The sequence below is a fragment of the Helianthus annuus genome, chromosome 11 (assembly GCF_002127325.2).
Source record: "Helianthus annuus cultivar XRQ/B chromosome 11, HanXRQr2.0-SUNRISE, whole genome shotgun sequence".
Lineage (NCBI taxonomy): Eukaryota > Viridiplantae > Streptophyta > Magnoliopsida > Asterales > Asteraceae > Helianthus > Helianthus annuus.
In genome coordinates this window covers 165,526,559-165,547,133 of record NC_035443.2, presented here as the reverse complement: position 1 = coordinate 165,547,133, position 20,575 = coordinate 165,526,559, and the positions used below count along the sequence as shown (strand labels likewise).

Here is a 20,575-nt window from a genome sequence, read left to right as displayed (position 1 = left end):
GGGAGACTGAGGCTCGGTCTGGGAGGCCGAGGCTCGATCTAATGGATCGAGGTAGTTGTCTAGTGGGACTAGGGAGTCAGTCTGGGAGGCTGGGAAAATTTGCTAGTGGGACTAGGGAGTCAGTCTGGGAGGCTGGGAAAGTTGGCTAGTGGGACTAGGAAGGACAGTCTGGGAGGCTGGGAGGCTAGTGGGACTAGGAGGATTATGTGATTATTACTTGGTAACTTGTGTGATTACCTGATTTACTGATTATTTGTGCATACTTGTGATTGTGTTACAGGCACATGGATACATCAGACACCGGAGACTCAGATACCACTGGACCTCTACCCATAGTGTCGGATGACATTGTGTCATCGGAGCATGAGGTGCATACCTCAGACTACACGAGCACGGATGATGATGACTTCCAGCCGTTCGCCCTACCCGACGACGCTGATGAGCATACTGATGACTCCTTGCCCTTCGCTTTACCCGAGGGTGCCTATGAGCCTATTGATGGCGATCCTGTTGTGATTCCAGCTCCGATTCCTCTTGCTTCTTACCCAGCTCACGAGCTATTACTAGACGCCGAGGCTGACGGCGACATTGATCTCTACGAGGACGAGCCTTTTGAGGACGAGGTTCCTGATGCAGCCCCTTTACCCGCTGGCGGTCTCTTGATGATTGCTGATGCCCCAGCTGGAGACTCGCCCGTCCACTCACCAGTCCCAGACTCTTTTGAGTCTGTGGCATCTGCTCCGTCTCACGAGGTGAGCACTCAGCATTTTGTTCATGACTCGGACCCCGATCAGGCGTCTTCTGCCGCCCCCATTCCGAGCCTTGTATTTGAGCACGACGATATTGAGGATTCCGATCCCGTTTTTCCTCCAGGATTTGATCCTGACCGCGACATTGAGTATATTCCTATGGACCAGCATATGGAGGACCCTGTTGATCCCGTCGATCCTATCGATCCCTTCGATCCAGAGTTTGATTTTGACATGGCTTTTGACGACCTGGAGCCTGCCATAGCCCCAGAGCAGGCAGCTGCTTTCGATCCTGTACATGAGCATGACTTGGTACATGCTGACGTTCCTGTTGAGCCCGTTTTGGCTGACCCGCCAGTTGGCGATCTTCCAGTTGATGATGTCCCTTTGTTAGCTGCTGATCATGCTGTTGATCCTTTTGTTGACCCACCTTTGATTGCTGACGTCCCTGTTGACCATCATATTGATCATGTTGGTCCTGCCATTGCTCCTTTTGATCCTGTACCCATTGAGCCTGAGCACGCTCTATTTGCAGAGCATATGGATCCGCCTGATGAGGAGGCTCAGCACGGTTGGATACCGGCTGACGAGGATGTTCCACCGTTTCCACCACATCACACTGAGGCACATCATACTGATTTTTCGTTTCAGATCCCACCATTTGTACCTCCAGCAGGGCCTGGAGAGGGCTCTTCAGCCCACCCCTTTGGGCACATACCGATGCCTATGCCCTTCGTACCTCAGATGACACCTGTTCCATCTTCTGTTCATGTAGCACCATTCGATCCCATCAGCACGCCACTGCTTTGGTCATCTTCCTCTCCGATGCCACCCACTGATCCATATCATCCATTCCATATGGGACATACCATAGAGGACGTCTTGATGTCCTTTGTCCATCAGCATGAGTCCCATACGCAGCGACTCCAGGAGCTCGAGAGAGCTCAGCTATCACTAGGTCCATGTCATGGTCAGACATCCTCACCTTTTCAGCCGTTTCGATCATTACCCCCGGATTTCGCTGCCCGACTTCAGACTTTGGAGCAGCAGATCGCTTCTGTTATTCGCACTCAGCAGGCGATGGAGGAGGACTGGCTTCATCTACGCCGCTTACTCTACACTCACTTTCCCCCTCCTCCACCCCCATCTGCATAGAGCTCATCGGTGCCATAGTGGTAGACGATGGTGAGACGACAGCGATTATGACTGCACAGCCTTTTGGAGACCATCTGATGATTTCTGACTTTTGTTGATACTCATTTGATGTACCTGATGTATGTGATACCGATATGATATAGTTTTGTACAGGGGTGATGTAGCCCCTATTTGATTGATGGTTGTATGACACACTTACTACACTTTATGGTCTCGATATATGTAGCAATCGCGGTATTCTCACCATATCTGATGCACTTGATTTCTTATTTATATTTTTGCAACATGGGATGTTGGGACATGGGATGTTGTATGTATGATATTTGCAACATGGGATGTTGGGACATGGGATGTTGTATGTATGATATTTGCAACATGGGATGTTGGGACATGGGATGTTGTATGTATGATATTTGCGACATGGGATGTTGGGACATGGGATGTTGTGTGTGATATATTGATAACATGAGATGTTATGTGCTATTACTATTACTATATACGTATGCTTATTATGGCCTGACCAACGTACACATCTTTAGAAGATGGCGCCACGACGACAACCTCAGCCAATGCCTACTACTCAGGACGAACTACAGCAAGTCATTGCTGCTGCTATTGCTCAATATGCTGCCTCGCAGGGAGGAATGAGTGGAAGCAACTCTGGCAACACGGGCAACAACAACAATCCACCGCATGGGTGTACCTACAAACAATTCTTGGACTGCAAGCCCATAAACTTCGATGGCACAGGTGGTGCTGTTGCTTTCGTCCGCTGGGCTGAGAAAACCGAGTCCGTACTTCGCATGAGCAAATGCGCGCTAGATCAACAAGTCACTTACATCTCAGGGCTATTTGTGGATGGAGCCCTATCCTGGTGGAATCTACAGGTCCAGACCCTTGGAGAAGCCGCAGCTTACGCATTGACCTGGACAGAGTTGAAAGAGCTTATGCGCAAGAAGTACTGTTCTCGCGCGGAAATTCAGAGGTTAGAGACCGAATTCTGGCACCTAAAGATGGAAGGTTCCAAAATAGCTGAGTATGTTAAGAGGTTCCACGATTTGTCGCACGTGGTACCCTACATGGTTACACCGGAGTTCAAGAGGATTGAACGCTTCATCTGGGGATTGGCTCCTCAGATAATCAGCATGGTGACTTCTTCCAAACCTGCAACCATCACAGAAGCCATTGATCTGAGTGTGGCTCTCACCGAGGAGGCGATTCGGTTGAACAAGTTTGATGGGGTTGAGCCCAAGAAGAAAGAGACTCATGTGGAGTCATCTGGTGGTAGTAAGCGAAAGTTTTCGAGTTTCAAGCAAAGCACCGGGATGGTGGTTAAGAAGGGAGAATCGAATGCGCCAGCTCAAGATTCAGCTGGTGGTAGAAAGAAAGGGAAGGGATACATGGGTGCACACCCCAAGTGCAACTCATGCCAAAAACATCACTCTGGTCGTTGCAGCCTGAGAGTTTGTGAATCATGTGGGAAGACTGGTCATACGAAGGATTTCTGTTGGGCTAATGCTGGTCGGGGAGGCCAAGGAGGAAATGGGAATAGGAACAACCGTGGTGGTGCTGGGAACCGCCCACAAGGAAACCAGGGAGGTGATGGGAACCGTGCCAACAATGCTAACCAAGCGGGCGCCATGAATCGGAACCAGGGAAACCATCAAGCTGGAAACAATGGTGGAAAAGGGCAGAGGCCCGGATGTTTTAATTGTGGAGATCAAGGGCATTTCAAGAGGAATTGCCCAGAATTAAACCAGGCACGCGGAAGAGTGTTTAACATGGAAGCCAGGGAAGCGCGCCAGGATCCCAACGTTGTCACTGGTACGTTCCCCGTAAACCAACGCTATGCATCCGTTTTGTTTGATACTGGTGCCGATTATAGCTTCGTATCGCTAGAATTTAGAAACATGCTTGGTTTAGCCGCTAGTAAGTTAGATATTCCATACTCAATCGAATTAGCGAATGGGAAGTTAGTAGAAGCTAACGAGGTGATTCGAGGTTGCGTAATCGAGCTGGGAGAGCGTGAGTTTGCTCTCGATCTACTACCAGTTCAGTTGGGAAGCTTCGACGTGGTAGTAGGGATGGATTGGTTATCGAGTAACAAGGCAGAGATAGTTTGTCACGAGAAGATTATTCGTATCCCGACCGATGATGGTGAGACCATTGTTGTTCATGGGGAGAAGCGTGAGACGCCGTTAAGGATGATTAGCTGCCTGAAAGCAAGGAAGTGTTTGAGGAAAGGATGTGTTGCTTTTCTAGCACACATTGTGGATAAGAAGGCTGCTGAGCCAAAGATCGAAGACATCCCTGTCGTGAGGGAGTACCCAGAAGTCTTTCCAGAAGACTTGCCTGGCTTGCCGCCTCAAAGGCAAGTGGAGTTTCGCATCGACTTAGTTCCAGGCGCTGCGCCTGTGGCTAAGGCACCTTACAGACTTGCTCCGTCTGAGATGCAAGAACTGTCGACACAACTTCAAGAGTTGTTAGACAAGGGTTTTATCCGACCAAGCTTCTCGCCTTGGGGAGCTCCAGTTTTGTTTGTGAAGAAGAAGGACGGTAGTTTCCGTATGTGTATCGACTACAGAGAGTTGAACAAGCTGACGATCAAGAATAGGTATCCCCTGCCAAGAATCGACGATCTGTTCGACCAGCTTCAAGGTTCAAGCTTCTATTCAAAGATCGATCTTCGATCTGGATACCATCAGCTACGGATACAGGAGGAGAGTATCCCGAAGACAGCCTTCAGAACTCGATATGGACACTACGAGTTTCTCGTTATGCCGTTTGGTTTGACAAACGCACTTGCAGTGTTCATGGATTTGATGAACCGAGTTTGTAAGCCATACTTGGATAAATTTGTGATTGTATTCATCGATGACATCCTGATTTATTCAAAGACAAAGGCTGAGCACGAGCAGCATCTTAGAGCTATTCTGGAGCTGCTGAAGAAAGAACAGATGTACGCCAAGTTCTCTAAGTGTGAGTTTTGGCTAAGAGAAGTGCAATTCCTTGGGCACGTGGTGAATGGAGATGGAATCCACGTGGATCCCACCAAGATCGAGGCGATCAAAGATTGGGAAACGCCAAAGACGCCAACCGAGATTCGGCAATTCTTGGGTTTGGCTGGCTATTATCGAAGGTTCATCGAGAACTTTTCAAAGATCGCTCAACCGTTGACACTCCTCACGCAGAAAGATAAGAAGTTTGATTGGGGAATCAAACAGGATGAGGCGTTTCAGATATTGAAGGATAAGCTTTGTAACGCGCCGATCTTAGCTCTACCGGAAGGTACCGACGATTTCGTGGTATACTGCGACGCATCGCGTCAAGGTTTGGGTTGTGTGTTGATGCAACGCCAGAAGGTTATCGCCTACGCATCACGCCAACTGAAGGTGCATGAAAAGAACTATACCACTCATGATTTGGAGCTAGGCGCAGTGGTCTTTGCTTTAAAGATCTGGAGACACTACCTTTACGGTACAAAGTGTACAATCTTCACAGATCACAAGAGCCTCCAGCATATATTCAACCAGAAGGAGTTGAATATGAGGCAAAGACGATGGGTCGAGTTGTTGAACGATTACGACTGCGAGATCAAGTATCATCCAGGGAAGGCGAATGTGGTCGCTGATGCCCTCAGTCGAAAAGAGAGAATCAAGCCCATAAGGGTTAGGGCTATGGAGATGATAATTCAAACCGACCTTTCCTCACGCGTTCGCGCAGCACAGAAGGAAGCTCTCAAGGAGGGAAACCTTGAGGAAGAATATCTCCGTGGGATGGAGAAGATATTGGTGCCAAACAGGGAAGGAACGTTGTGTTTTGAGAAAAGGATTTGGGTTCCTCTGTTTGGTGGTTTAAGAGAGATTATCTTTGATGAAGCTCACAAGTCACGGTACTCTATCCACCCTGGAGCGGATAAGATGTACCAGGATCTTAAAGATTATTACTGGTGGCCTAGGATGAAGGGCGATGTTGCTATTTACGTGAGCAAATGTTTAACTTGCGCCAAAGTTAAGGCGGAATACCAGAAGCCTTCAGGACTTCTGCAGCAACCGAAAATTCCCCAGTGGAAGTGGGAAGAAATCTCCATGGATTTTATTACGAAGTTGCCAAGAACGCCAAAAGGCCATGACACTATCTGGGTGATAGTGGATCGCTTAACAAAGTCAGCACACTTCTTGCCTATCCGCGAGAAGGATCATACAAGCAAATTGGCCGAAATCTATATGAGAGAGATTGTTACACGCCATAGAGTACCTCTCTCGATTATTTCTGATAGAGATGGAAGGTTCGTATCGAGGATATGGCAATCCTTCCAGGAAGCTTTTGGCTCAAAACTGAATATGAGCACTGCTTTTCACCCGCAGACCGACGGTCAAAGTGAGCGGACGATTCAGACGTTGGAGGACATGCTGAGAGCATGTGTGATGGATTTAGGCGGTAGCTGGGATAAGCATTTACCCCTGGTTGAGTTTTCCTACAACAACAGCTACCACACCAGTATTGGTGCCGCGCCATTCGAAGCTTTATATGGACGCAAGTGCAGGTTGTCGCTCTGTTGGTCTGACGCAGGTGATAGACAATTGGTAGGTCCCGATGTAGTTCAGGAAACTACAGATAAGATCGCGCAAATCCGAGATCGCATTAGCGCGGCTCGTGACCGTCAGAAGACCTACGCAGATCTGAAAAGGAAACCTCAAGAGTTTGAGGTTGGGGATATAGTTCTGTTGAAGGTATCACCCTGGAAGGGTGTAGCACGATTTGGGAAACGTGGGAAGTTGAATCCGCGCTACATTGGTCCTTTCAAGGTTTTGGAAAGAATTGGGACCGAAGCATACAAGTTGGATCTACCTGCCGAACTGAATAACGTTCACGATACATTTCATGTATCTAATCTGAAGAGAAGTCCAACTCAAGTTAACGTTGCTATTCCTACCGACGAAATTCATATTGATGACACACTCCACTTCGTTGAAGAACCTGTCGAGGTCACGGATTGGAAAGTAAACAAGACCCGCCGGAGCAGTGTCAAGCTCGTCAAAGTTCGCTGGAATGCTAGACATGGTCATGAGTTCACCTGGGAGCGTGAAGACCGAATGAAGGAGAAATACCCCCACTTATTTCCTGAGAACCCTGCTTCTACAAGCAGAATTTAAAATTTCGGGACGAAATTTATTTAACGGGGGAAGAATGTGACAACCCTCACAAAACCAGGTATCCGTACGACTTAATTAACTATTAATTGTTGCCTAATTACTGTGCTTAACTGAGATTTCTGATAGACTGCTACTTGATTGTTGATACTTGTACATGTCTGCATCATACTTTGATTTTTCCGTCACTACATTATTTACTTACTGAACTCTAGTGACAAACATGATGCACAAAAGCACAGTAGCACTTGAACGGATAACCTATTTGACATGCTGATATAGCCAGCATCAGGCAGACACTGCCTCTAAAGGCCTGTATGAGCCAGAAATATTTTACTACACCCATAGTGTGTGTAGAGATACAAGGGTTGTATAATTGCGTCTCTAGGAATAAGATTTAGAGATTGGATGTGCCTAAAACGTACTCTAAGCACAAAACACAGCACTTTTATTTACACACTAGCTTCTAGCTAATTAATAAAGTGCCAAAACATGAGGAATTATTCCTGACACTTTGCAGAATAAATTGTGTCGCTAAAAATATTATTTACGACGCTTAAAGGATTACTTAAGCACTTTAACGGATTACTATCCAACCGAACAACCGGACTATACCCGGAACATAAAAATATTGCCAGAAATATTATTGGTATTTTTCTGAGCCAGTTAGGGTCCCTGATTACCCTAACACCCGCATTATAACGCATTAAACAACTAACGGGGTTAATCACTAAACCTAACCGACTTAACCAAACTAAACTCTAACTGTACGATCAAGATCCAACCGGGTGACCCCACCCCCCTTTGGGCCGGTTTGGTCCCTTTGTAACTAGAGGGTACACTTTTTATTATTTTAATTGGTTTCGTGGATATCTAGAGGGCTTGTGAACCGATGGACGATAACGCTTAATTTTTCTATATAAACCCTCCACCACTCACAAGATCACACACACTTTTCACCACCAACTCTCTCTCCCTCTTGCTCCCCTCTTCTCGGCCGTAACCCACCCCCACCACACCTCCATTGTCGGTTTTTGATCTAGCCATTCCAAGTGCACACAAGTGTCGGGGATCACGTACGAGGAAGCTTGAAGCAAGCGGAAGTTGAAGGACCACGTTCATTTGCTTTTATCCACGCCTTTTCCGACTAGATTCTTCCCTAGCCCCGAGCTAGAGGTATAACACTTAAAACTCGTTCTTGATCGTATCTAAAGTGGTTAAAAGGATTTTTAACGGTTAAAAGTCGGTAACCCATCTTTTGAACCTAAAAAGTCTACTAAAACTCGAATATCATTGGTTAAAAGCATATAACGCGTGTAAAAGTCGTAGTACTTGAATATGTTGGTTATTGAGGCCCGATCTACGATGTGGTGGCTCTTATCATCGTTTAACCCGACTTTGTTAAGATCCCGAATCTTGACATACGCTTGTTTCTTTTGGTACAAGGGTTAAAAGGTGAAACTCCACCACACGAGAAGCATGAACTTGTGTAAAAGTGTTTTGACATGAAAAATAGTATTTAAAACGAGCCGATCTACGTATGTATAAGTGGTACATTCGTAGAACCAAGTGTCGAGAAAATCATGTTTTATATAAGTTGGATAACATGTTAACAAAGGTGATTTTTATAAACTACAAGTGTATAAACACTTGTGAAACGAAAAGATCCGACAAAATAACAATTTTTATAAAAGTTGTCGGGAAGTTGTAAAGGATGATTTGTTCTAAAAACGGGGTTTTTGCAAGACTAAACTATTTTATACATAGATCCACTAAATGTAACGAGATCTACACAATAGTTTTAGAAAAACTACAAGTTCATGTAATATTGTGATTTTACATACTAGTCTACAAGTTTGAAGTGTTGAAACTTATGTAATGTGTTGGAAATTGATTGGTTGATTTAAAAGAAATTGTTGAAGTGATTTTGTAAAAGAAAATGATACGCTTAAAAGCGTGGCCACCTCCAGTTACAGGGGAAACTCTGGCGAAATTTTCTAAAATCTAACACTTAGAATTATTTACAAGTGTTAGACTACTTTTGACATGTTTTCAAAATATATTTCGCCATGACTTTATCACAAATATTCGGAGGTGGGATTTTCACAAAAAATAAACGTGATAAATATTTATTCGATAAATATATTTTTCACAACACTGTTTATGATTATTTTGTAAAAATGTATAAATATTATTTTTAGAGTAAAAATAATATTTACTAACTTTGTCGAACCCAAAATAATACAAACGCTTATACGACAAACATATAAGTTACAACGGTAATTACTATTACCACTAAATCGCCAAAACGTAACTTACGCTTTATACGGAAATATTCATAAACGCACATGTTGTCAACGTATTATTTTGGAAAGTATTATATAAAGAGAAAATATATTATTTTTGAGAAAAATAATTATATTTTGGGAATGAGAAATAAAATATATTAAGTGAGACTTAATATTATAAACACGCATGTATTAATTCCCCCATCCTTGGGAAGGAGATTTTCTACCAAGTATATACACGGAACGGTTGTCTAACCGTTTCCCGAAAATTAAACTATAAAGCTAAGGCACGGCCATCCGTCTAATAGAATTAGCACATGTAGGTCGTTGCGCAGCAGTTGGATATTTGGATTACTTGGTATTGTGACGCACTCACTGTGAGTTCATGTCCCCCTTTTCTCTTAACTGTTTTCAGTTTTATAAACTGCGGGGGTGAAATACATGTTACTATGATTATGAATATGTTTATACATGGTATGGTTAGCGTAAGGAGGTTTGTTACTCAGATCATGTGAGTGGGTAGGCACAACTTGAGGCCATTAATCCTCGTAGTAGGACCGAGGGACAGGAGCGGTAGATCTATCTGGGTGTAGCGAGCCCAGCCCCAGGTCCAGCATAACGGACCTCGGGGTGACTTAGTGCCCGACGCATAAATCCGCTAGGTTTGAGTCATCCCTACTTGCACTTCACACATATCAATGGCCTTGCAAACCATTGGTGATCTCTTTTTCCTTATTTGCTACATACCAGGTTTTTGATAAAGATAAAGGTTTGTTTACGCACTTTCGCATGAACTCGCTCAACATTATTGTTGATTTTTCAACTTACATGTATTTCAGGAAATTAACTATCTGGCGCGGTATGGCTTGTTTTCCGCTGCATTAGGCCCGAGGTCATCCAGGGTTCGAGGCTTGTGACTCTTTCCTGGACAAGTCACAGTCCCTGAACCATGTTTATGTTAAGTTTGCATTGTAATGTTTAGACAAGGTTATGGTTGTTGGGTGTTAATCCGTTAAGACAATGTTTTACTATTTTATTATCAATGGATGATCTTGCATATTTTAATTCATATAGCTTGTTATGATTAAGCTATGGTATTAAGAAGTCACACCAAATTAACCACGCTTCCGCAAAGCCAGGGTGTGACATGAGTGACCCGAATGATTCTGGGTTTGGGTTTGACTCGTTGAGAGGGTTGATTGAGAAGAGTGATTTCTTGTTGGATGAGTGTAATACTCATTTGGATGTGTATATTAGTGATGGTGAAGAACTGAAGATGATTATAGTTACGATGATGGATGATGGTTATTAATTGTAAAGAACATTAATTTATGAGAAAATTGCTAAATTTGTCGTTGAGGTTTTACACAAATTGCTAGATCAGTCTAAAATCAAGATTTGCTACTAAAACAGTCCGAAATCAAGATTTGTTTTGCTAATACAGTCAAAAAACAGACGCCGTTAAATATAGCAGTTGGACTGTTTTAGCAACAAATCTTGATTTGGACTATTTTAGAAGCAAATCTTGATTTTGGACTGATCTAGCAATTTGTGTAAAACCTCAGAGACGAATTTAGCAATTTTCTCAAAAAAAAATGATTTTTTAACTGTTTTTGATATTTAATGTGATATTAATACACCATTAATTAATGAATTTCAATAAAAAAAGTTCTAGTAATTTCTTCAAATATAATAAGTGATGTCATCTTAAACTTTAATTATGATACATATAATGCATTTCGAGTTTATTAAGTTTTTTTTGGTAATTAATATGATATTAATACACCATAATGGAATTTTAACAAAAAAAAAAAAAACTATTCATTTTTTCAACATCATAAGATTACCGGGGAAAATCCGTTTGGCTCAAGGATCGAACCGTAGTCGTCCACCATCGATTCCGGGGAAAACCGGTAACCCACTCGCTCGTAGGCACGACGGTAAAATTACCGGTAAATACATTTTTTCTTAAATATCGTGGTTTAGTGTGAAAAGAAAAAGCTAAGAAACCAAATTAAATTTCTTATGATGTTGCCAATGACCTCTACTCCCAGGGTAACCCGAGTCGTCCACCACCAATTCCGGGGAAACCCAGTAACCCACCCGCTCGTAGGCACGACGGTAAAATTAACGGTAAACCCCGTTTGGCTCAAGGATTGAACCCAGGTTTCTCTGGGTCTCCTATCACTGCTAACCAGTGCCTCACTCCTTTTTTGTACCAAATGAGAATTGAACCTGAGTCATCAAAGAATAACTCAAGTCCTCCTACCACTTAGAGCTAGAGGTCATTGGCAACATCATAAGAATTTAGTTTGGTTTCTTAGCTTTTTCTTTTCACCCTAAACCACGATATTTAAGAAAAAAATGTATTTACCGGTAATTTTACCGTCTTGCATACGGGCGGGTGGGTTACCGAGTTTTCCCTGGAATTGGTGGTGGATGACTCGGGTTACCCTCGGAGTACTCCGTTTGTTCAGTGGGTGCCCCGAGAGTGCTCGGGATTGATTTGTTGGCCGTTCAAAAAAAAATTCTTATGATGTTGAAAAAATGAATAGTCTTTTTTTTTTTTTTTGTTAAAATTCCATTATGGTGTATTAATATCATGTTAATTACCAAAAAAACTTAATAAATTCGAAATGCATTATATGTATCATAATTAAAGTTTAAGATGACATAACGATAATACAATTACATGGAAAAATAACTAACAAATAAAAAATCACTTATTATATTTGAAGAAATTAATAGAATTTTTTTTATTGAAATTCATTAATGGTGCATTAATATCAAATTAAATATCAAAAACAGTTAAAAAATCACTTTTTTTTTGAGAAAATTGCTAAATTCGTCCCTGAGGTTTTACATAAAATGCTAGATCAGTCCAAAATCAAGATTTGCTGCTAAAACATTCCAGATCAAGATTTGTTGCTAAAACAGTTCAACTGCTATATTTAACGGCGTCTGTTTTTTAAACTGTATTAGCAAAACAAATCTTGATTTTGGACTGTTTTAGCAGCAAATCTTGATTTTGGACTGATCTAGCAATTTGTGTAAAACCTCAAGGACGAATTTAGCAATTAACTCTTAATTTATTGATGGGTTTTTGTGGGTTTTTTTATTTCTATTTTTTTGTTGTTTTTGTTTTTTGATGTAAGTATTCAAGAATTTTTGATGTGTAGCTCAGGGTTTGTGTTAAATGAAATGACAACTGGATAGTGAACTTGGAGGTTTAGTTGCAGGCTTTGAAGGTGGAGGAGGTGATGGTGTTTGAGTTTTTCTAGAGAGAGAGGTTGAAGAAGATGAGTAGTGGGCCATTTTTTTATACATTTTTTTTATCTTTTTTATTTGTTCAAGGGTAATATAGTTATTTCACACATTGTTAACTGAGAAATTTAACATAGGTTAGGTCAGGGGACCAACCGAGTTCATTTTTGACAACTTTTGGGACAACACGTGTAATTAGTAAACCACTACGACCAAGTATGAAATTTTTGCAAACCATAGGGACCAACCAAGCATTTAACTCTCTAAAAGTTACATACTTAAAAATATATGTCGTATTAGATAACCGCGTTAACCCTTTTATTTTATTTTTCTATAGAACTCGACTAGAAATCTAGAAAATACGGTATTGATAGTCTTTTTGTCTAAAATCTAAATGCATATGTGCATATACAGGGTGAGCACATATATGTTTTCTTGTACTTTAAAAAAAAAATAAGAAGAGATGAGATACAACCTAAAAAAGAGTGGGAAATAAACCATTTTTAATGTGACACTTTTCATTGAAGCTTATATATCTATGTTTATATGGCTCTTAGGATTCTTAGCATAATATTGATTCTATTATTAATGCGCCCTATGATATTAAACAAGTAGGGATGACTATTAAATGTGTATTTGTAATTTCAGTCTCATACCAGATTATAAGATCGTGTCCAAGTAAGACCAATACCCGTTAGGTATCCTATTGAGTGATTACATGTCGGGCATTGTATCAGGTATACATGTTAGTTTGGATTTACAAGAACTTTTTTTCTTACCTTCTTTATATAAGTTTATGTTTGTAGCAGCTACAATAAATAAAATGTGATAAACTATATCATCACCATAAAATGTTTAATATATTTGAAATATGTAAATTTCATGATGATATAAATCTCAAAATAAAACTTCATACTTTAAAAAGAATACCCCGTCTTCCGCTAAATAGATGTATTAGAATGAAATATTACCGAACAAATTCTAAAATAAAAAAAATATAATCAAAATTTTTGAGTGTATAGTTCAAGTTAACTGGCATATGGTTTCGTGAAATTGACCTGGATATCATCTAATATCATACACGTACCTAAAAAAAATCTTTTTCTCAATCATCGTTACAAGTAACTTGTGTTCCATGATTTCCATTTTTTATATAAGTTTAATGTTGTAACAACCACTACTTATGTTTAAAATATCTAAAATACGTAAATTTCATGATTACATAAATCTCAAAAGAAAGCTCCACTGCCTAGTTTTCAATGGTGTTAAGAACTTCAGAGATTCATCATGTTTGTGGGATCGAATCGGTTGCTCTAATCGTGTTACAGAAAACGACATATAATGTCGGGTGTTGTAAGCGTTGTTGGCCACCTAGTGAATGTCCTTCTATTTCAAGAAAGAAGGCTTATATGCAGCCTATCGAGCCACTCGTGGGTCAAAAACCGGTTTCTTACATACCAAAATTCTTGAATGTTTCATCTAGAAACAAGTTGGTTTACATTAACATGGGCATTGGTCAATGCTTATGTGGTTGATCACAATGTGTCTGCTTAATGTAAAACAGCCCGGTGTCACATTTGTCATCACTCGGGACTCCTTGAAAACGATACATGTGCTCCTAGTGTCGACTGTCTATCGTGGTGATGATCTAGAGGCCCCGTTGCATGAGAGACAGTTTGAATTCATCAACTGGATTAAAGAAACTGCAAAAGATGGAGACCTGTGTTTGTGGGTGTTTATTCTGTGACCATGTATTAATCTTCAACGAGCCATGCCGAGGGGTTGCTCGTGAGCCTTGAACTACTCGAGGTCAACTTGCAAAATGCTTGAATCAAACAAGCTTAAACGATCACGAGTTCGAGCTTGTATTGAAGCTCATTTAATAAAGCAACTCGACATGGGGGGTTTTCTATGTTTCTAATACACCTTTCATGTCCTGATGAGGGTTTAAGGTCGAGGGCCTGTCTAGAAACAGTCTCTCTATTATCTTGTATATAGGTATGATTTGCCTACATTTCACTCTTTCAAGATCCTAACTCCTGGTAATTTTGCTATTTGTAGGATATTACTGGTATGGTTATTGTTGATGTATGTTTAACTATACCAAACACATGATAAAAATAACCAGCATTTTCAAATTGGTAACATAAACTTGCCGGTCTAGTGTTAACAATAAAATAAAAATACCTAATATTAATTATTATCATTACATGTTTCGTAAAAGGAAAAGAAAAGCTTTAAAAATAGATGAACGGAAATATAACGAAAATGGGGACGCAACGTCAACATCTCCAAAGGCTAAAGTCACATGTCGACTGTCGAAATAAAGATTTATCTCACTTCTCACCTGTTGGCCCAATAAAGCCCATATGGTTCACGAAATGTCAATAATACCCCCTAAAAGTTTGATTCTTTTACACTTATACATCAACAGTCATTAGTGCCCTCTACCTTTTGTCTTGTCTATAACAGTAACCACTCATTGTATGGTGCCACACCACTTCACCCAAAAATTATGAAAATGTCATAAAAAATGGTTTACATTATGATTTTTACACCAATGATCACAAGTTCGTGCACGACAAGTTTGTGTATTTCACAAATTGTATTTTTAAGCACTGTCTAGATATGAATTTGGAGCAGTCTCTTTATACTCAAGATAGAGGTAAGACTTCCCTACATCTCACACTCTACCAATAGCCTGACTATAAGTGGGATTGTACTGCGTACGATTGATCGATGTATTTTCAACCACTCATAACAAATAAGTGCACATTTACGCGTATTTCATAACATTGTTCATATCTACATGCCTACATACTCCGCGTGCATTTTAGAAAGAAAAAAAAAGTTCCCTACATAATGTTTCGAAATTATTTGTTATATATTATCTTAAAAAAACATATATTCTCAAGTGACCTATTAAATAGTATATAATTAATGTAAAGTCTCAAGTCTTGTATTTTCCATTACCTAGGGCCACTTCTATGGTTTATACTTTATCAAGAATCATATCCTAAGATATCATCATGTGCATATGTTTAAATAATTCAATTTTTGTTTGTATTTGCATATGTCCAAACAAGTATTATTTGTGTTTTCTTTTACAAAATAAACATTAATTTTAGTAAGATGATTCATAGCAAGTAGCAAGTATTATAACAAGAATGGGCCCACAGCATTCTATAAAAGGGAAAAGTTTTCATTCATCTGAGTAAAGATGAACTGTCAAAAACAGAGCTAATATTTCCCAAATTTAGGACATGTTGTGATTGGGGTTTGGGGGGGGGGGGGGGGGGTGGGGGGTGTACCTCACTTGAAACCCCATCCACATGTTCCCACTCATAAGCTACAAAAACCTTTTGTTTCTATCATGCCCCACCCCTTTTATCATTTTCCTCTTTGCTTCAAGGTTCAACTTTCAACACTAATTTTTCATCAATATTACAAATTTCCAATAATCTTTATGGAACTTCAACTCTTCAAGTCATATCTAGATGCTAATTCAAATATGTAACCCCATCTTTTGCAATTTATTGGCACAAAATAAAGGACATAAAACCAACAAAATGAAAGAAAAAAAAAACAAGTTAATGAGATAGTTTAAAGAAAAAACCTTTGATTGGAGCTTCAAGAACCCATAACAGCACAATTGTAAACAAAGACACCGGCATGATCCTTAATCCCGAGAACCTTCCAATCCAAAACGCCGTTTTTAACACCCGAGTTTGGGTTCCATGAGTTTAGAACAATGGCTTCACCCTCGGGTCCTCGTTGCCCACCCACAACCAAAAGTTCATCTCCATAAGCCCTAAACGCTAAACCCCAACCGTTAGATGAATCAGCCCTAACCGGAAGCCTTCCCAAAACATCCCATACATTCTTTTCCTTATCGTACTTTTTAACCATGTTGGTTAAATATTCAACTGCGTATAACTGATTTCCGACGACTGCTACAAGAGGCGGTGCCATGACAGCCCGGTTTACATTAGGGTACATCCCGTCAATTTTCCGCCATCTTTTTGTTTTGAGATCAAGTTCTTCCCCACACGTTAACGAATCGTTCGGATTCGTCATTCCTCCTATCACGTAAAACTTTTCATCCATGAAAAAACCGGAACATAATCTACGCGGAGTATGCATGTTCGGTAACATTTCCCATTTACCAGTCGATGAATTGTATAACTCTGCTGATTCTAGAATGTTACCGTTTTGGTCACTACCCCCTGCTACAATAGCAATTGACTCAAAACTCCCTGATGCGAACAAACAACGGGGATGACTCATTCCCTCGCATTTTACCCAATTCCGGTTAATTAAACTGTACTTCCATATAGCAAACTGAAACAGTTCGCGCCCGAACACCAATAATTCACTACCAACGGCTAACGATTCTTTATCTGCATGATTAAAGCATTCGTCACAAGGGATTCTGGGCAACCGCATCCATCTTTGGCTCGTTGGATCAAACGACTCCCATCCTCTAGGATCGCAAAGCATGTACACCCAATGCTCTATGATCCCCAATCGTTTACGTAATTCGTACAGGTACCCGCTGTTTATAAGCGAATTAAATCTGGAATTTAAACAGGATAGTGAAGCGTAATCGAATCTACATGCCCACGCAAGACAGATTAAAGCTACATCGTCGTATAATCCCGGAAGAAGAGAATCGTTTGATGTGTAATCTACCCTACCGCCGTAAGCTCCTCTCTCCCTGTTCATGTTTACCACCTCACTTCCTTTTTCTAGCTTTTATTGTTTGAATAATTTATCCAATGAAAAGTTGTTTGATGTTACACCAAGTACTTTGCAACTTCTGTCAGAAACTTAACCATTTCTCTAGTAATCTTCCTGTTGTACCCTAAAAAAGTTGAGAAAACAAGTGACATGTACCTATACCCCCAATTCAAAACCTGCAGTTTCAAAAACTCCTATATTTCATCATCATCTCAAACAAACCAAAATCCAACAATTCTGCATTCTATCTGTAAATCAGACATGAAAAACTCAGGCTCCACATGTCAATCCCTCGGTACCGCTTCAATCAATCGATATCTCGAAAACCGCAAACTGTTTCCGAGACACTGAATCAAATTTACAAATAGAATTAAAATTTGAAGTAATTGAGATTGAAATACAGCAGCAGCATGAGAACATTAGAATCTCACCGTATAACCATTGCAGATTCCGTAGATTACAGTCACCCGAGCTGACGAATCTCTGATCTCCGACGACGTCACGCAGAGTGTTTCACTCAGTTCCTATCAAAATACTGAATCAAATTTACAAATTAGAAGCTAAATCTGAAATAACTTAGATTAAAATACAGCAGACAAATAAGATAATTATAATCTCACCGTACAACCACAGCAGATTCTGTCGATTAAAGTCACCGGAGCTGATGAATTTCTGATATCCTAAGTCACGCACAATGTTTCAATCAATTCTATCAAAATACTGAATCGAAATTACGAATTAGAAACGAAATTTCAAATAACCTAGATTAAAATACAGCAGCAGTATGAAAAAATCAAAATCTCACCGTACAGTTACAGGTTCCCGGAGCTGACGGAAAATCCAATCTCCGACGTTACGCAGAATGTTTCACTCAATTTCTATCAAAATCCAGAATCAAAATTTCAAATAACCTAGATTCAAATACAGCAGGTGAATGACAACGTTAGAATTTCACCGTACAACCACGGCAGATTCACAGACTCACCGGAGCAGACGGAATTCCGATCTCCGACGTAACGCAGCACGTTTCACTCAGCGTTTTCCGAAATCCTGAATAAAATTCACGATTAGAAGCAAAATTTCAATTAAACTAGATTCAAATACAGCACTGGCATGAAATAATAAGAATCTCACCGTACAGCCATGGCGGATCCGTCCGTTACAGTCACCGGAATGATGAAAAAACCGATTTCCGACGTCACGCACAATGTTTCACTCAATTTCTATCAAAAAACCGAATCAAAACTACGAACTATAAGAAAAAACTGAAACAAAACCTAAATTGAAATGAAAACATCAGAATCTTACCGTACAAGCATGGCGGATCCGTCGGTTACAGTGACCGGAGCTGATGAAAAATCCGATGTCCGACAGCTTCGCCGGAGATGACTGTTCATACGCCGAGATTTCGCCGGAAACGTAACGGAATCGTTACATATATGTGTGATTCTGTTAGAGTGTGTGTTTGTGTGTGTGACTGATAGATTATTAGATAAAATGGAAAGAAAAAAAAAACCGGAACTTGTTGAGAGAAAAAATGGACTCAAAAGTGAAAAGGGGTTTTGTCGTTGATGAAAGTTACTATTCTGCCCCCTCGAGTTTTGGGTTTTACTCATTTGTTGCCTTTTTAGTTTTTTTAGTTTTTGTCGTATGTGTTTGACAATGGATTTATACTTGAAATGCTTAAAGTAATGTTTCTTTTTTATATAAAAGAAAAGCTTATTTCATTTTCACCTCTTTCTTTAACTAGCAAAATTCCCCCACGCTACTTGACAGGGATTCCGTCATTATATGTTTGTTTTGTTATGATATTTGTACAGTAACGACACTCGATAAAGTAATCAAAAAAGAAAATCCAAATTATTTATCTAATATATATCATAGATGAAAAGTTTTAAATGACTCTACCAGTAATATAACCATTTCAAAATTGAAGGGAAGAAACAAATTTAACAATGTATTTCGTCTTTTTAAAAAACGAATGAACCAAAGTATATTATTTATGGTATAAGGTGTGTAATAGAAAATTATAAAAAGTCAAAGTTATCGTTCACGCAAGTTGGTAACTGTTGTAAACAATAGGGTTAAAAAGGGATTTTCTATAGTATAAGTGTTTAAATGAAACTAAAAAAGATTAAAAATAGTTAATATCATTATTTACAAAGGTTGATAATTGTTATATAAACTAAGGTGCTTAAATGAAACTAAACAAAATTAAAACAAGTCAACTAAAAAAAGTCAATGTCACAAAGGTTGATAAGTATTACGTAACGAGTTTTTAAGAGCCTATATGTTGTGACGGAACCATTAAATCGAACAATAGACGTAAAAAACTAAGACACGTGCACACGTTGCGAAGTGTTTGGTCAAACCGCTTTAAGAGCCAAATAAAATCACATAATTTAATTAATATGTATTTGCAAAATTAATTAAAAATTGTAATTCACGAGCTGACGCTGACCCATGCGTTGTGACGGGACGTTTATCGTGAGTATTTTTAGATTCACTATATGAGATGCGAATACTCTTAAGTTTATGCAAAATATTCTTTCATTCTGTCTAACCTCCAAACTTCAATACCATACTAATGCATTTTATTTCAAAACATTCTTTTTATTTTAACCTGCTCCAAAAAATGTTAACCGTGCATTTTGGCACACTTGCTGGTCAAATTCAATACCTTTAATCTTATTAATATGTAAACAGGCTTCTAGATGAGTTAGATTGTATTGCAATGTTAAAAATAAACTTTTACTCTTTTGACCAGATTATTTGTAATAACTTTCACCCTCATTACTCTATGTTAGAAAAAAAAAATGATAATAAACCTGGACAAACAAATAATGTGCATAAGTTAAACAAAATTTAAAGCTGACACACTTACCCACTTCATTGTATGGTTTGAGATTGCTTACAAATGAACTTTTGTTATAGAATTGACTTCAACTAAAGCCGTGATTTTAGTGGCTTGATTCTATTAGGTTAGGCTAGAGGGTATGGTGATAGTCCTCCCTTAGAGGATGATCCGCCACGTAGGCGTCAGATCATAGTCCTCCCAAGGATGGTCAATCCCACAAAACTAGAGGGTATGGGAGAATGGTCCTAGATGATCCTACCCCACCACTTTTAAATATATATATATATATATATATATATATATATTTTAATCTTCTACTTTTTGTTTAACTTTTTTTTAACATTTAACAAATAAATTAACTAAATATCT

The 20,575-nt window shown here is 39.7% G+C and overlaps 1 protein-coding gene across 13 annotated transcripts; it reads right to left on the bottom strand.

Annotated features, from left to right (window-relative positions):
* Positions 1 to 16,028: 16,028 nt before the first annotated feature.
* On the bottom strand, positions 16,029 to 18,880 carry LOC110942352 (F-box/kelch-repeat protein At5g60570). 13 transcript variants are annotated; one of them, XM_022184109.2, is made up of 7 exons: positions 18,658 to 18,880; positions 18,484 to 18,572; positions 18,305 to 18,399; positions 18,155 to 18,227; positions 17,970 to 18,029; positions 17,781 to 17,884; positions 16,029 to 17,696 (listed from the first exon to the last, which is right to left on the bottom strand). In XM_022184109.2, exon 7 carries the CDS (start codon positions 17,332 to 17,334, stop codon positions 16,240 to 16,242), a length of 1,095 nt encoding a protein of 364 aa, XP_022039801.1. In that variant the 5' UTR covers positions 17,335 to 17,696; positions 17,781 to 17,884; positions 17,970 to 18,029; positions 18,155 to 18,227; positions 18,305 to 18,399; positions 18,484 to 18,572; positions 18,658 to 18,880; the 3' UTR covers positions 16,029 to 16,239. The 13 variants fall into 13 exon arrangements, with proteins under 13 accessions (XP_022039801.1, XP_035835912.1, XP_035835913.1 ...); XM_035980019.1 differs by having other exon boundaries at positions 17,970 to 18,069; positions 18,155 to 18,260; positions 18,335 to 18,399; XM_035980020.1 differs by having other exon boundaries at positions 17,970 to 18,058; positions 18,155 to 18,260; positions 18,335 to 18,399.
* Positions 18,881 to 20,575: the final 1,695 nt, after the last annotated feature.

Excerpts from the sequence above, each read along its gene's own strand:
- LOC110942352 (XM_022184109.2), bottom strand. The coding sequence starts at position 17,334 with ATGAACAGGGAGAGAGGAGCTTACGGCGGTAGGGTAGATTACACATCA.